The sequence below is a fragment of the Ctenopharyngodon idella genome, chromosome 18 (genome assembly GCF_019924925.1).
Source record: "Ctenopharyngodon idella isolate HZGC_01 chromosome 18, HZGC01, whole genome shotgun sequence".
Lineage (NCBI taxonomy): Eukaryota > Metazoa > Chordata > Actinopteri > Cypriniformes > Xenocyprididae > Ctenopharyngodon > Ctenopharyngodon idella.
In genome coordinates, this window is record NC_067237.1 from 1,110,215 (window position 1) to 1,128,571 (window position 18,357).

General features: G+C 38.7%; 1 protein-coding gene across 1 annotated transcript; it reads left to right on the plus strand.

Moving 5' to 3' along the window:
• Positions 1-1,627: 1,627 nt before the first annotated feature.
• loxl1 (lysyl oxidase-like 1) lies at positions 1,628-18,357 on the plus strand. The gene is made up of 7 exons (XM_051869625.1): positions 1,628-3,087; positions 7,431-7,539; positions 7,778-7,915; positions 12,056-12,212; positions 13,494-13,589; positions 14,831-14,946; positions 15,052-18,357. The coding sequence occupies exons 1-7, from the start codon at positions 2,052-2,054 to the stop codon at positions 15,056-15,058; spliced, it is 1,659 nt and encodes a 552-aa protein (XP_051725585.1). The 5' UTR covers positions 1,628-2,051; the 3' UTR covers positions 15,059-18,357.

An 18,357-nucleotide genomic window follows, 5' to 3' on the forward strand; every position in this document is an offset into this window, starting at 1 on the left:
TAAAAAAAGGGAGGAGCTGTTCGATATGTCCTGCCCTGTCTTCCTGTTTCAGTGGAAATTACGTCAACACATTAAATAATGCCTTGCGTTTCAAGGCACTTCAGTGGGCTTTTAAGGTTAAAGAGTGAACCAGTATTATGCAAAATCTCCCATTTTTGTTCTGCAGAAGAAAGTCATAAAGGTTTGGAACAACATGAGGAGTAAATGATGACAAAATTTGGGTGAATATCACTTTAATAAATCACACATAATGAGAACACATTCTGGTCTAAAAGACAAGGGGCTCGTTGGACAGATCACTGTATAAATAAAGTAAATGACTGCTGCAATGAAAGATTATTGTGCTTTAGCAATCAACACAATGTGCTGATGTATAATTGGAGGGGAATTCAGTAGTTCAACATGGTTGTGAAAATGAGCGGTTTTCATTTTAATCACCTTGAGGCTGTTGCCTGTGGGGAGGGGTGATAAGAGGCAGTTGCCAGGATTTTAAGAGTCTCTGAGTATTTTCAGACCTTTGCGTCGAATGCGAGACACTTCGATGTCAAAGATGGAGGTGAGATCACAGCCAGTGATTTTTGAGGCTAAATGCATCAAGTCTCTTGAGCTTTGGAGCTGCCAAACCACATGCGGATGGAAAGGTTTAGCACAGTTTCTATCATCTTCATCATCATGTAAGACTGCTGCATCCATTTTTGACAACCTGGTTCTTTTAAATGATGGTAGCTTGTAGTTTGACAAACAATAGTTTCAAAGTAGTTCAACAACAGTCAGACAACTATATGAATCAGAATGTGTATGATCAGTTCAGTCTTCTCTAGATATGTGTCCATTAAAACTTTACAAAACTGGCAATGTAGCATTTTGTGAGTAGCATATCTGAAATATTAAAACAGTGGTAGCCATGATAGTGTAGATTACAGGAGAAGTAATATGAATTTGGTTTGTGAATTCAGCTTCTTCTACAAATGTTTAAAAGCAGGGCTAGATTATAATACTATACCATACACTCAGGATTGGTTTCCAATAGATATTTATTTTCATTACACTAATAGCTGTTACAAAAACCAATGTTTACTGAGTCCAAGCTCTCTCTGCATATTCAAATAAAGCTTGTAGAATTATGTTAGGTTTTGCAATGTAAGTGATGCATATTTTCCTGCTATCATCTATCTTTGTTTACTGGAAAGTATTTTCTTTTAAATGGAACTGCTTGTTCTAAATTCTGCTGACTTTTCTGGCCTCATCGCAAGTGCATAACTTGGATTTCTAAACATCCTGCCGTATTAATGTCCTCTCATCTGCTGTGATGATGATGATGATGAGTGCAAAAATTGTGTTTGGAAAAACATGAGACAAAGGCAGAGCTCTCCTAGCACCTGGGTGGGTGAACCTAGGCCACGCACCAGACATCCCTGCTTGTTCAGAAGGATCAAAGGAAGTCAACGCAGGCACGCTGGATAGAAGTGCCTTCACAGATGGTGATGTTGACTCTGGAAGCCTGTGCAAAGACCTGGCTTTGCTGTAGTTTAAGAAACAGTTCTAGCACTAGGGCCATGTGGGATCTCACTAAAGAAAAAAAAAAAATGTTAGATTGAGTGAGCGAGGGAGAGGGAATGAAAGAGAGAGGGAGGGGGAGATGAGAACATTTTTTCTTTTTTCACAGACCATTGTAAGCAGTCAGAGAGGCAAATAGTGAAGTGCAGAGGAGAGCAACAGGCAGTCGTCTCCAGAGAGAGCCTGAGAGCAATGCTCAGTCCACTGACAACAACTCAACATCCGGACAGTAAGGAAGAGGGAGGTTTTTCATACTGCAGCCTGCCCTGGGGCCTCAGAAATCATCTGCCTTCCTCACAGATATGCCTGCACCACATACTGAACCAAGGACAAAGTTTCTTCACTGCATGTAGTCTGACTTGCTCATGGACACTATAAGTCCTCTATGCCATACCATCTTTAACCTGCTGGATCAAGGGATTCAATTTGGAGTTTCACTGTCCACAAGTTTCTAGGAAGTCTTGGAAGTTGTTTTCCATGCAAGTCTTGTCAATATGCTGCCTGTTGTTTTCGTGACATGGTGGGTCTGGGTGTTGCTTGGAACCGTAGGGGGACAGTCTCAATCTCAGCATCAGTCTCAGACTGAGGACTCAAACCCCTGGAGACAGATGATTCAATGGGAGAACAATGGACGAGTGTACAGTCTTCTCAACAGTGGGGCTGAATACGTCCCAGCTCGGCCTCAGGAGCGTAACAGGAACCACCGAGTGCTACTAGCGGACACTCCCAACAGTAGATCACAAGGTGGGAATGTACGGAGACAAGCACCCTCAAGAGGAAGCTCTGAGACTGTGAGAGGCCAAGCCAGACACCCCTTTGGCTTTGGCCAGGTGCCGGACAACTGGCGTCAGGGTGCAGCTGGGACAGGTGAAACAAGTCGTTTCCAGTCATCTACCGGCTCTCGTTTTAGACAATCCTCTGGTTCTTCTTCCTCCTCCTCCTCCTCCTCCTCATCATCCTCTTCTTTTCATGCACAGTATCCGTTCCCTCAACAGCCACCTTATGCTGCTCCTTATGACTCAGTTTTGGACAGGTCATATGAACCCCCCTTCCGTGGAACTGGGCACTCCACGGGCACTGGTGGTGGCTTCGCCAGAGGAGGATACGGAGGGGGTGGGTACTCTGCCAGCAGTTTTGGAGGAGGAAGCTATAATGGAGGGGGTCCTGCAACTGATGAGAGGTATCGTTACTATTCCCCTTACAGTCAAACCTACCCTGTTGCTCCTGCACAACCTGCACAGCCATCAATCTCTGATGGATTGGATCACAGATACACGCACAGCCTGTACAATGAGGACTCTCGAGATAGCGGTAATGCTGCACTACCTGTCTCTAATGGTGCCTCAAGCAACACAGGCTCATCCCTCCAGCCTGCAGTGCAAAGCCCCCAATACGAACAATTTCCACCCTTTGGAAGGCCCCAGCCACAGCCTCCGTTTATACAACCACCTCCTCGCAACCCTCTCGTCTCCAACAACGCAGAAAGCCCCAACATGAATGCAGGGAGTGTTTATCGTCCTCAGCAAAGAGGTATGATGTATTTCCATGTCATGCACACAGTAAAGAATCTCCAGTCTCTTTGTACATCCCAAACTAATGTTACTCAATAGTTTGCTTAATGGGTCATAGACCAACAGTCCAGAAAGTTTGCTTGTGTATCTTATGACCTAAGGCCCAAGTGTTGATATTGTAGTGAATGCCACTGTGTACTCTACATCATGTTTCACTTCTGAAACAAGGCTGCAGCTCATTTACTAGGCTGCTATGCCAAGTAAAGTTAATCACAGAGTAACTACAGTAGGTACTTAAGCTCTTGCACGGCTGGAGATTTGGGGAAATGGATGCACGTGTGGAGCTCGTTTCAGATTCTCTCTCCCTCTAAGGGAAAGGAAGTGAGAGAAACAGAAAGACATCTAAAAAATGTAGTTCTTCTGCCATCTCTTTGTGTTTCCTGGCAGCCGCAAGCCCTTTGGATTTGACAAACGTATAACCCAAGGGACTCAAACTGCACAAAATTGACTGGAAAGCTGTTTGCTTACGCAGGTGGTAATGGGCATTACTTTTAAGCAGATTTTTTTTGTTTGTTTGTTTCCTCATGAGCAGTCAGTGGAAGTTACTCCATCCTAATGTCTGATTTCAGCCCAGCATCATTTGTTTCCATCCCCCCATTGACATTGTGTTTGTGAAGTTCCAAGTTCATCTTTGTCTTAGAGCCCGGGTTATTGGAACCAGGTGTTGTGGGATGTGTGCGTGGGTGTATGTGGTAGTTGATGTGTGCGTAGTGCCTATGGATACACATTCTGCACAAAGAGTGCTCATTGTTTGAAGATTTGGTTCTGGTTGTGGTGATGACTGCACTGCGAGGGCTAAGGGTGAATGATCCCAGTATTTGCTTTAGAGGGTGGGGTAAGGGGCTCAAGTGGCTTAGTTTGTTGTGGGGTGAGTGTGAGGGGTGTGTGGCAGATTGTGGGCTGTTACTCTACAAGTTTTTTGGAGTGGAGAGATGGAAAGTACCCAGCACACTTGGGGTCCATTGCCTCAGTCAGGAAACAGAAAATATTTAGCTAGACCCTAAATAAAAGTGTACGTGTGCATATATGTGAATGTGTGCGAGGAGGTGGGTGGGTGTAATGCCTATGAGACATTGCTGGCCACTGCCAAGTGTGCAGGCTCATTTTGTAATGTGAAATGGTCTTTGTCTCTTGCTTGAGTCACTTCACGCACGACTGATCACCTCAGTTTACAAAATCTGGTCATAAGGGAAATGGGTGTAAACTAAATCCACTGGAAGGTACACATGTGGAAAAAATTCACATTACTCAGTGATGCAGTCACAAACAAATAAGTTGAAATCAGAGCTCCAGCCTGTAGAAACATACATTATCTGTGAATGTGAGTCTTGTAAATCAGATCAAATGGGACACATTTACATGACTTGACTCACAGCATAAAACCTGTTCAGGATATTATATTAGTGTTGTCAAAAGTACCAACTTCGGTACCAAGACTGAAATTTTAAAAATGCAAAGATACCAGCATTTCCACCTAGCATTTTGAGCGCTGTTGAGTGGATTCTTAAACACCTCTGATTGGCCATTGTGTTCACACACTCAACAGATATGTCTGTGATTGGCTACAATGATTAACGCTTCAAAAACATGTTGTAAATAGACTAGTGTTGTCAAAAGTACTGACTTCGGTACCAAGACGGTACTGAAATTTAAAAAATGTGTCGATACCGGCATTTTCCCCTAGCGTTTTGAGCACTGTTGAGCAGATTCTTAAACACCTCAACAGATATGTCTGTGACTGGCTTCTCGTGATTGATGCTCTTCACCGAGCGCTTACACAGATACACACGGGAACGTTTGAAGCAGGCGTTATATTAGGGATCTGCTATAGATGCCTGCTTTCAAATAATCTCATGTGTATCTGTGTAAGCACTCGGTGAAGAGCGTCAAAGATGTCTATTTACAAACATGTTATTGAAGTGTTGATCATTGTAGCCAATCACAAACATAACCTGTTGCATGAACACAATGACCAATCAGAGGTGTTTAAGAAAATGCTAGGGGGAAAAGCTGGTATTGTCAATTTTTTTTTAAAAATTCAGTACCGACTTGCTACCGAAGTCGGTATTTTGACAACATTAATTGAGATCTGGCTTGTGTCTGACTAGGAGTCGTTCAGTTATTTTACTTACTAGCCTAGTCTTCCTGACAACAGTATGAGGTCATTAGGGAAAACCCTTTATTTCTCTAATTTGGTAGGATTTCTTAAATATGTTGATGAAGTACATTTTTAAAAGTACAGACAGAAAAGCAAGATTTTGTGTGAGGGTTTGGATCTTTCTTACTCATCTTATTTCCTACATTGTGTGCAAAAACTGTAGTATTGAAGTGCATAGTAGCTTGCTGTTCATAATGAATGTTGGAATAGTCAGAGAACAGAGCTTTGTGGAAAAAAGTACAGACTGTGTGAAAAATCTTTTGCTGGTGAACCACAGTCTTTCACACTCACTTTACACTGTTTACATGAGCTGACCAAAAAAGTTTCCTGAGGCCTTAAAGTCTTTCTCAGCTGGCAAATCGGATGTGTACACAGAGATGGGGATGGCAAAGCATTCACTGGAGTAGAGGGGCGGCGCTAACGTGCCTGAAATAAGGAGACTGACCAAGGCCATCATGTTTTACAGAGTGAAAGTTGTTCCAAGCTCTAAACATGCAGCAGCAGAAGTGAGATTGGATCTGCACTCCACATGGTTTCTTTGAAGAAATCTGATGGACCATTGGCAAAAAATGCTGGTTGTGAAGCTAAATTAACATCTAAGTCTTGCTTGTGAAGGTAGTTAAGAAGCCTGGTAGGACTTCAGTAGTATCATATGCTGGAGTCCATCAGTGCTGCTTTTCTCAACAGGGTTCTTTTCTCTGAAATCCATGACATGCAAAGCAGGAAAGCAGATATGCTGTCGCCTTTCCTTTGAAGAAATGTTAATGTCCACGTAAGGACTTAGACTGCACTGTTATTATATTCATAAGATTCTTTAGACATGAAGTTAACACAGCCAGCTTGTGTTTTATGTGTAAATAAAGGTGATAAGTAGTTTTTGTACTGGGCCTGTACAGCTTGGATGAACATTAGCTGTCACAGCTAGCTCTGTGTTTCTTTTTTCTGTTTTTTAACAGACTTGGTCACAGGCCCAATTTGGATCCAGCAGGGAAGTGATCTCATTTTCGTTTCGCTGTCACCTCTCCCTCATCTTTTGTACTCTCTCTCTCTCTCTTCCCCTACGTGCAACACTTTGTTCTTTTTTTCTTATTTTTGCGTGACCTTGAAACCAGATGAGAAGCAACGTTTGATGCATTATACTGTGAGGCTTCAGCATTACCTCATCAAAAACCTCTTCATCTCTTGTGTGTTTTTCAAAGGTATGCTTATTTGGATACTGCCATTTTTCAAATATTTTTCTTTCTTTTACATTTAAAGGTATGTAACATCAGAACAGCCCAGAACATTAAAGCTGCACATTTGTCCCCAGGACTGTGTGTTATTAAACCTGACATTGTTATTACCCTGCTGAAAAAAACCTAGTCTGCTTTCCTAGTCAAAGTTGATCTTCAAAGCTGGTTTTAGAAGGGTTTTGGACACTTTTCAGGTGGTCACACTGGTTGGTTTGGTGGTTTTAGAGTGGTTTTAAACACTTTTCAGGTGGTCATACTGGTCAGTTTGGTTGTTTTGTAGTAGTTTTGGGACACTTCACGTGGTCAGAATAGTCGGTTTGGTGGTTTTATAGTGGTTTTGAGCACTTTTAAGGTGGTCGGTTTGATGATTTTAGAGGGATTTGGACACTTTTTAGGTGGTCATACTGGTTGGTTTGTTAGTTTTATAGTGGTTTTGAGACACTGCAGGTGGTCACAATAGTCGGTTTGGTGGTTTTAGAGTGGTTTTGGGACACTTCAAGTGGTCAGAATAGTCGGTTTGGTGATTTTAGAGTGGTTTTGAACACTTTTCAGGTGGTCGGTTTGGTGGTTTTAGAGGGATTTGGACATTTTCCAGGTGGTCAGTCTGGATCGGTTTGTTGGTTTTTGGACACTTTTCTGGTGGCCAGGCTGGTCGGGTTGGTGGTTTTAGAGTGATTTAGGCACTTATCAGGTTGTCAAACTTGTCTGTTTGCTGGGTTTAGAGGGGTTTGGGCACTTTTCCTGCTGGTGAAAACCAGCTTGGCCCAGTTTGAAGAGCGGCCTAAACCAGCTTAAACCTGCTTAGGCCAGTTAAGATTTTTTTTTTTTTTTTTTTTCTTCAGTGTAATTTCAGTATGTGTGCTTCAGCATCTGGTTCTACAATGTAACTCTGATGATATGTCCTGTTTTTAGGTTTGCCTGACCTGGTTCCTGACCCCAACTATGTCCAAGCCTCCACATACGTTCAAAGAGCCCATATGTACTCCTTACGCTGTGCAGCAGAGGAGAAATGTTTGGCTAGGTGAGAATCCTCAACTCTCAACCCTTTATACTTCTGTTTATGAAATGGCCGTTCAAAGCCGGGGCAGGCTGTATTTACACAATAACCCTCCCACACTCTTTTAAAACTGTTTACACCGTTTTTCTTCATGCAGAAATATGGGTGGTGTCACATCATATAAATTCCATCTCCTCTCATATATACAACATGTTTCATTACTCAGTGTTGCAGTACCTCATTAACGTTTTCCCCTCCTCAGCTCCGCTTACAGTGCTGACGCCACAGACTATAGCGTCAGGGTTCTTCTGCGCTTCCCTCAGAGAGTGAAGAACCAAGGGACGGCTGATTTCATGCCCAACCGACCTCGTCACACCTGGGAGTGGCACAGCTGTCACCAGTAAGTTCAGAAACAAGAGTCTATCTCTGATCTCAGTGAGCTTTTATTAAATTTTATGCATGCACAGTAAGTTGATTTTAGCATTTTCTGATGTTTCTGTGTGGACGAGGAACTTTTGGAAAACTTTTGCAGACGCCAATGTGGATGGAGTGCAATTTGAAACGAAAACACAGTTTTCAAATCTATTCGGATTCATGTAGACGTAGCCGGTTTCCCATGAACACAGCAGTTCACTCGCACTAACCACAAAACCATGATGCTTAATTCACCATTAAAGCTCCATTGTTGCATCAGACAAGCATAGGAAAGATCAGGATTGTACACACGCACCTTTTTACAAGCCTGTAGCTACAAATCAATACAATTCCAGCCCTAATATGATTAAAAGTCCCAGAATGATGGAATTATAATAGTCCAAGATTATGGAAGTATTCAATGAGTTTATATTCCTTATCTTATATCAGAATCTAAATGAATTTTGGAATTGATTTATGTATTTTGTTTCACTTGGCGAAGGGCTGTTATCCTCAGAGGGGATTTCCATAACATTTCCATGTACAATCAGCTGGGCCTCGTGACAAGTGAAAATGAATGTCTGTCAGTACTTGTCAGCACTGTGTTTGTTCGCCCGTAGCTGTTCATTACATCTTGTCTACATTTGCAAACGAGATGGTGAATTTGTGAGAGTTGTTCTTTTGCTTCAAGTTAAACTCTGCTCAGATTTGTTGCACTGCTGAACACGCCCACATCACATCATCAGTGACAGCTGTCAATCATGTCAGCTCGAACTGACAAATGACAAATGATTTCTGAAGGATCATGTGACACTGAAGACTGGAGTAATGATGCTGAAAATTCAGCTTTGATCACAGGAGTAAATTACATCTTACAATATATTCACAGAGAAAACAAATATTTTATATTGTAATAATATTTCACATTTTTACTGTTTTTACTGCATCTTTGATCAAATAAATGCAACCTGGATGAGCATAAGAGAGAGAAATCTTACTGAAACCAGACATTTAAATGAACTTTATATTAATTTTCACAGCAAATACTGATGCATATCATTAATTGAGATTTAATTAAATTAATTTTTAAATAATGTTAATTAGAATATCATGTAATTGATTTAATTATTTTTTTAAATCAACTGACAGCGCTACTACAAATTAAACTGGAAGTGAAATATAGCACAGTTTAATTCTGCAGTAAATAAAACATTAGTGAAGATGAAAGTTTAGTTGGTCTAGTGGCGTGACTCTCGCAATGGAAGACGTCTTGTGGTCGGATGTCAGATATTTAGCCAAGATGCATTTGGTTGTATTTTGTTTTGTATGAAAGCTTGTTTCCGCCACTAAATAAAACAAATGAAAAAGGCAATTGTGACTTTTTATCTCACAATTCTGACTTTTTTTCTCACAACTGCAAGTTTGCACCTTACAATTTAGACTTTTTTTAGATTTCTCAGAATTTTGAGATTTAAACTCGCAATTGCGAGTTATAAAGTCAGAATTGTGAGTTTTAAAGTCAGAATTTCATGACAAAGTTAGAATTGCGTTATAAAGTCAGAATTGCAAATTATAAAGTCAGAATTGCGAGTTATAAAGTCAGAATTGCATGATAAAGTCAGAATTGCGAGATATAAAGTCAGAATTGCGAGATATAAAGTCAGAATTGTGAGTTTTAAAGTCAGAATTGCGAGATATAAAGTCAGAATTGCGTTATAAAGTCAGAATTGCAAATTATAAAGTCAGAATTGCGAGTTATAAAGTCAGAATTGCATGATAAAGTCAGAATTGCGTTATAAAGTCAGAATTGCGAGTTATAAAGTCAGAATTGCAAATTATAAAGTCAGAATTGCCAGATATAAAGTCAGAATTGCACGATATAAAGCTGTAATTCTGACTTTTTTTTCACAATTGCCAGGTTTTATCACACAATTCTGACTTTATAACTCGCAATTCTTACTTTATAACGCAATTCTGACTTTTTATCACACAATTCTGACTTTATAACTCGCAATTCTTACTTTATAACGCAATTCTGACTTTTTATCTCACAATTCTGACTTATTTCTTAGAATTGCGAGTTATGAATTTAGAATTGCGAGTTATAAAGTTTGTATCTCACAATTCTGAGAAGAACCAGCAGTCTTTTTTCCCTCACAATTGGACATTGTAACACGCAATTGCCAGTTTATCTCACAACTCTGACTTTATATCACGCAATTGTGAGATAAAAAGTTACAATAACATTTTTTATTTCATGGTGGAAAAAAGCTTCCATAGTTTTGCTATTGCACGGACATAAACTTGACTTCTGTTGTACATTATATCAACATTCATTTTTGGCTCGGATCAGTCTGAGCACTCAGTGTAGTTTTGTGGAGATGCTGGCGCTCAGTGTCAGTTTCTACTGCTGCTGAGCATTTGCTCATAAACAGATTATTAATGTAACCTGAAAACGTCAGCACATGAAGTATTCAGCATTTTAACTCATTTCTAATGCAATTAGACAGCTAAGCTGTGTGATGACCTCTTTCGTGCAACCTAAATCTGATGCCATGCGTACAAGCACCTGATTCTCTTTGGGAAAAAAAAGGAAGGAATTCAGAAGAAGTGCAGAGAGATGTTCGGCAATGAGCGGAAGGTAATCTATAATTGCTTGCACTTCTCTGCTTTGACATGTTTGATATTTTGTAGAGATTAAAAGTGTCCTTGGCGTCTCATTACTAATAGCTGAAATGAAAACTGCATAGCAGGTGAAACTGCCATCAGACGGAGCTTTCCAGTGCTTTGACTGCTTTGATTTTCTCAAAGACAACAGCGAGGCGGCGTGTAGACATACACTACACAATGCCAGTCAGATTTCATGAGTCACAGGGTGGGACTGACTTTGACCCTTCATCTCTGATGTAAGAGCTGAGGATTTTTGATGGAGGTGGAGGGCCTCAGTTCCCCGAGACTTTGATGACAGTAAGATACACAAACCATGAAGAAAAACATATATTTATATGTAACCAGAACCCAGCTTGTCATTTTGCATCCTAATCCATTTTTCTCCACATTGTTTCCTGTCCTTTCTGCGAAAAACTCTCAATAAAACAGGTTCTGTCAATAAAATGCTTGACTCTTCCTGCTGGGTAGTTTTATTTAACTCAACTATTGTTTAAAAATTAGCGTATTGCGCAGTTTTCATTTCAGCTATTAGTAATGAGACGCCAAGGACACTTTTAATCTCTACAAAATATCAAACATGTCAAAGCAGAGAAGTGCAAGCAATTATAGATTACCTTCCGCTCTTAAAATGAACCCAAAATATATTAGAAATGAACATTTATTAATATGTTTAATAAATGAACATTTGTTAATAAGTTTAATATATATAAAATATATTAAACATTTATTAAATTGCTTATTAATAAATGTTCACCTTTTTATTATTATTGTTTCCTCTATTTTTCATTTCCAACATATTTTGGGTTCATTTTAAGCCAGCCATATAGTCAGTTTTAAACAATAGTTGGGTTAAATAAAACTACCCAACACATTGGGCAAACATTTAACCCAACCACTGGGTCAAAACAACCCAATCACTGGGTTTGTCCATTTTCAACCCAACTTGTGTGCGTGTGCGTGTGTACGCGCACACTTTCTGTCGTTTCATATGTAGTTTGCTCAGGGTTTTGGCTACAGGCTCCTGAACATGTCTGTCATCCCCTCATCAAATAATTTAATATGCTTGGCACTAACATACATGGCTTATGGGAAATATCGTATCCCTGTGGAAAATATGAACTCTGTCCCTGTCAGAGGAAAGTACCTGTGTTTTCCCTGCCGCAGTCCGTCAGGTATTACCACAGCTTTCCAAGAAAAGGCTTTTGCCAAAAGACCAAACAGAAGGTGAGAAAGAGCGGTGCGACACGTACAGTCCGATTGTGTTCAGTCGGGAAGCACCTGCTGAAATATTAATGCCTTTTCAGACTTCACTTTTGTTGCTTAAAATAAAATAAACAAAACTTAAACATTATTTAGACAGTTTAGACAAAAAAAAAAAGTAGAAAACCTACCCAAGTTTTCAGTCTCCCTCCCTCTCTCTCCTCTCTCTCTCTCTCTCTCTCTCTCTCTCTCTCAGGCATTACCACAGTATGGATGAGTTCAGTCACTACGATCTGTTAGAGGTCAGCTCTGGCCGGAAGGTGGCCGAGGGACATAAAGCCAGTTTCTGTCTGGAGGACACGACCTGTGACTTCGGTCATCTGAAGCGTTACGCTTGTACTTCACATACACAGGTACAGTATAGCATGTTTCTGTTTTAAGACCCATTCTCATATTTTTATTGATAAATATTGCACATGACTGATATGTATTTATATTTATTATAGAACAGAGCAGGTTACTTTTGGTATGAAACAAAGTCTCAAATTTTGTAATTTTTAAAGAAATTTAAACAGTAAATACCATTTCTTGGCTCTTTAATGTGTCGTGACAGATCGCTGTAGTGCCTCAGTTCAAGCGGTTAATATATAGCATCAAATAAACATGAATGAACATCAGAAGGAATGTTGTTTCAACCATGAAAAGACGTCAGAACACACCGTTTTTCAAATTCAAGTCCACCGACGTTAATCTATTAACTCTCCTGACTGCTTTGTCGGACATAACATCAGATTCGGCGTTATGACTGGTTAGAACGCCTGTCAATCAAACTCCGGAGAAGGTCCATTAGACATGCGCACGCAACACTTTTTTTTCAGCACTTCAAATGTTATTTTTAATGTGATGACCAAAAACATTATTTGTTCATCCTTCTGAGATTGTCCCCATTTGTAAAACCGAACATTTCAAGATGTAGGAAATACAACATTTGATCGAAAACACTTTTATTTAAAAATAAAAAAGACATTAATTACCACTATAACCATCAGATGGTGGCAGAGGAGCATTTGTTTGCTCATATTAGCCATTTCCTGTCATAGTTTTTCACTCGGTTTCGCTTTTCAATAAATATTAAACATTATAAAATCACTAGGTTTAAAAACACATTTTGTCAAGGTGAAGTATGAAGTACAAAATCTCATGAAAAACAACAACTTTTCTTGCGAATGAAAGCGAGAGCTGCACTCTCCCTTTGGCACACTTGTAAAAAAATCACATTTTATTCAATAAATCTAACTAAAGTGCACAATAAATCTATAATTTATACTGTGTTGACACTTTTTTCCACACGAAAGTGTAAAAACTGATTGTCAAATTGAATTTTGCCGAGGAGGAACACTGAGACATCTTTTTTATGTCATCTTACATTTGAATAACTAAATTAACTAGATTTGAATAACTAAATTAGCTAGACCTGACTATTTAAGTGATTATAAACTAAGTATTACACTATTGATGCTGTTAAAGCTACCTCAGGACATTGAAGATACCGACACACCAACATGTGACATTTCACCAGAAGTTTTCCAGCTGGATATTGTTGCAGAAGTTTATGGTCGATTAAAGCCACTTATTATAAAGTGGGACCTTGTTGTTTGATTAAACGAAAAGTTGTATTTGTTTTAAATCCCCAGGGTCTCAGTCCAGGTTGCTATGACACATACAATGCAGATATTGACTGCCAATGGATTGACATCACTGATGTTCAGCCAGGAAACTATATACTCAAGGTAACATTATCAACATTTACACTCCGTCTTCTGTTTCACACTGAGCACTCGCAAAGACATTTTCATAACCTTCAAAGAGGGAATATATTTTATCTAACACATCCAAACAGAATATGACACATCTCCCTAAAAGTTTGGCACCGAGAGTCTTTTGATGTGTGCTAAACGCTCACACAGCTGCATCGACTTTCGTCCAACTCTTCTGTGTGATATCGATGATGAGTTGGGTATGTGTACGGTACACCCTGTGCTCATAAATAAGACAGATTCAGACATGCTCCACTGTCTCTTCAAGCAGATCCAGCCTCTCGCTGTTTGACCTTCAGCAAAACTACACCACAATAGCTGAGTGCAGTGATGTTTAGCCTTCTGCTCTGAGGCTCAGTTGTGATGTGCTTTCAGTGGAGGATTGAACGAGAAGCGTCAACTTCACTGCAGAAAGTGGAAGAACTAAAAATATAATTGTCCAGGGTTATTATTATGGAAGCTTGTTTCCGCCATTAAATGAAAAATAAAAAAAGGTAATTGCGAATTTTTATCTCACAATTCTGACTTTTTTTTCCCTCAGAATTACGAGATATAAAGTCAGAATTTGCGAGATATAAACGTCAGTCTTTTTTCCCTCACAATTGGACTTTGTAACTCACAATTCTGACTTTATAACACACAATTATGACTTTCTATCACAATTCTGACTTTATAACACAATTCTGACTTTATATCACACAATTCTGACTTTATACCACAATTATAACTTTATAACGCATAATTCTGAGAAAAAGAAAAAAGTCACAATTACCTTTTTTTATTTATTTATTTATTTTTTTTTTTATTCAGTGGAGGAAACGAGCTTCCAAATAAAACAACTAAAACTGAAATAAAATTAATAAAAAGTTTATAGACATAAAAAAACGAATAACAACTAAAACTATAAATAAAACGGAAAATATATATTTAAAAAAAAAAAAAATCAAAATACTAATAAAAAATATAATAGTGCCTCTGTAGCACTACAGGGCTGCACTCATTTTTTCCACAGATGACAGGTGAATTTCTGCAGATATTTTTGTTGAAGAAAGGATTTCATTCAACCTTTTGTTGTTGTTTGTTCAGTTTATATCACCTTCACCCATCAAAACTGTCTTCATAAAGTTAATTACACCAATAACTCACATATATGTTTCATGGGGTTCACTTACTTTTTCCCAGCACTGAAGGTCTAAATTCTGTGTAAATTCCAGCTCCAGGTGAACCCAAAGTACTTGGTGCTCGAGTCGGACTTCACCAACAATGTCGTCCGGTGCAACATCCACTACACGGGCCGCTTTGTCAAAACAACAAACTGCAAAATCTCCCAGTAAGCACAAATGACTTTTTGTTGACAAATATCGATCATAAAGCATTATATCTTTGAAGTTCAACAGTTATCACATTTCATCACTCTTTTTTTCTGCTTCTACAGGTCATGATCTGTCAGATCTGGATGAATCTCTATGGATGCGCTGTTCCATTGCAATGTGAATGGTGTCGCTGTGATTGTTTATTGTATTTGTCTTGGTTCCCGTTTATCGTGAACCTGGATTCAGCTGGCGCCGAGAGGAACAAGCACACATACGGTCACCCTCACACACACGGCAGACCGACGTCTGTTTTCTTTCCTGTTATCCCTGGCTTTTCATAAAAACACACACATGCTGCCCCCAATTAAGTCTAATTCCTTCACCATTTTTAAGTGGGCTACATTGCTGGAATGCAAAGCGCGATTATTGAACTGCAATTCCGTAATTTAGATCAGGAAAATCAGCAACTGGAAACAATCCTTCTTTTTTCCCAAGCCTCTCTCTTTGTCTGTGCCACTTCAGCAAAGGTGCAATACTGAAAACGGCGTATGAGAGATCAGCCAGCCTGTCAATCATCCTCACCAATTAAGTCAAAAGTGGTTTTAGTTTGAATGAAGGCCCTGGGAAAAAAAAGAAAAAAAAAAAAAATGAAATGGCTTTGGGATTAAAGCACTTTGAATAAAAGCCTTGAATCCAAAAGCTGGAAGCAGTTTATCAAGCTGTTTTTACCTTGGAGGCTTATTTTAGTCTTTTACTTAACCTGCTGCAATTTACATTAAATTAGCTTGTAATGTTGCCTTGTATGTCAGTCCACTGATAGTTCTATAATACAAACTCGACTATACTTGAGACGTCCCCCTACGAGCTGTGCCAGTGTGGATAAATGATTTTTAGTGATTAGAGGAATATTCTGGGTTCAATACAAGAACAAATAATGTCTAAATCAAGGTTATGGTGAGGCGCTTACAATGGAAGTAAATTTTTGGATTATTTAAAAGCAAAAATGTAAAGCTTTTCATTTCATAAAAGCACTTACATGCTTCTGTTAAAAATTGTGCATTATTTTAGCTATAAAGCTGTTTAAGTTATAATTTCTACAGTTTTAGGATTTAAAGCGTTGTCGTGTCAAGAGATTTTTTTTTTTTTTTTCCGCACGAAAATCATATTAACACTGCAAAAAAATATTTTCTTATTTAGTATTTTTGTCTTGTTTTCCAGTAAAAATATCTTAACATTCTTAAATCAACAGACATTCACTTGAGAAAATGGCTTAAGAAATTAAGTTTTTTTTCTTTTCTTTTTTTTTTTTTTAAGTGAGTTTGTGCTTAAAATCAGAACAAATATCTGCCAATGGGGTCAGAAAAATAAACTTCAGAAAAGAAAACAAGATTATTTTCTGACCGCTCTGACAGATATTTTTTCTTGTTTTAAGCATGAAGTCACTAAATTTCCATATTTTTTTCAGTACACAAGACTTAATTATAGAAGCTTGTTTCTGCCACTAAATAAAATAATTAAAAAGGTAATTGCAACTTTTTATCTCACAATTCTGACTTTTCTCGCAATTGTGAGTTATAAAGTCAGAATTGCGATTTTTAGTCGCAATTCTGACTTTATAAATCTCGCAATTCTGAGAATTCTTTTTTCCTCAGAATTGTGAGATATAAAGTCAGAATTGCGAGTTATAAAGTCAGAATTGTGAGATATAAACTTGTAATTCTGAGAAAAAAACCATCAGTCTTTTTTTCCCTTCACGATTGGACATTATAACACGCAATTGAGAGTTCACAATTCTGAGATAAAAAGTCAGAATTGTGAGATATAAACTTGCAGCTCGGTCAGTGCACACGAGTGCGAGCACGAGCAGTAAGTTACTGGCTGCAGTTCACTTCATGGCCACCGGTGTCGCTAATAACAAGGGTTTCTGAATTCTACATAGATCCCCTTTAAGTCATTTTGCTTCTCAAGTAAATGTATCTTGATTTAAAAATGTTTAGATATTAGTAATGAAAAGCAAGACAAAAATACTGATCGTTCTTGCAGTGAACAACACACATTGCTGTGTGGCTGTACTATTGAAACAGTGAGTATTTTTGGCCCCATTCACTTCCATTAAAGGGATAGTTCACCCCAAAAATGAAAATGCTGTCATCTTTTACTCATCCTCTAGTTGTTCCAAACCCGTATGAGTTTCTTTCTTCTGCTGAACAGAAAAGAAGATATTTTTAAGAATGTCGGTAACCCAACAGTTAATGGAAGTCAATGGTGCCCCGCGACTGTTTGGTTACCGATATTTTTTTCAAAATATCTTCTTTTGTGTTCAGCAGAAGAAAGAAACTCATACAGGTTTAGAACAACTTGAGGGTGAGTAAATGATGACAGAATTCCCTGGGAATCAAACCCATGACCTTGGCGTTGCTGGCGCCATGATCTACTGTTTAAGCTACAGGATTGTATTGTATTGTACTAAACCGAGTAATATAGTTTGCAAACCTTTCATTTTGAGATTAACTTGTGCTGTGTGAATCCTGACATCCATGTTGGATCATATCTATTGTTTCTTTAATTGCCAACACTGGTCAGCCGCCACAGGTCACCGTATGCTTCATATGATACAGTTAACCCACTGATGCATGCCATTAGCTATAGGTTTATTTTATCATAGTGTACTCATATCCACTGTTCTTATGTACTGTGTGGAGGGAAATACTGTACTTGCTGTGTTACACTCCAGGAATTCATGTTTCTTTGTATCTGAAATTGAGATTTATGCCTTGATTTGTTAAATCGAACACAGATGATACTACTGTTGCAAAGCTAACATTGCATACTTTGATGTTACTGACAATCTTAACTCCATCCGTACCTACCTCGGAAAGAGAAACCGTATTTGCAGTTAAAAAGGGCTCCATGTAATGCTACACTTGAAGAGCCTTAAACGACAAACATCCGTCTGCATACGTTCTGCAGTATAAGCATGCTATCATCAGCTAATAAATGCATACAAAACCTCTAAGAAGCTTTCTGTGAGGGTCGTCACATATGTTCGATGTGAATGAAACGTGTGTTTTGATGCATCAAACCCTTCAACCAAAGCTAAATGAATTCCTTTCTGCAGTGAGCAGTTCTTCATTCACTCTGCCTGGTTTACAGTCTGGGAAAAGTGTTGTCCATTATTAAGATCCAGATCAAATGCAGAACAGATTTTGTTTTATCGTATCTCTTTATACTCTGTAGAAATGATTATTATAACATTGTTTATAGTGTAGACAGTCTGGTTGCGATCTGGTTTTGTGGTCCAGGACAGGTGCACACATCCATCTCTTTGAGCTGTTGTTATTTTTGTTGTGGTCGTCTCTTATTCTTTGTGCTCTGAATCATCTGTCCTTAAATACTGGATCTTTAAATAAAGACCGAAGTGTATACCA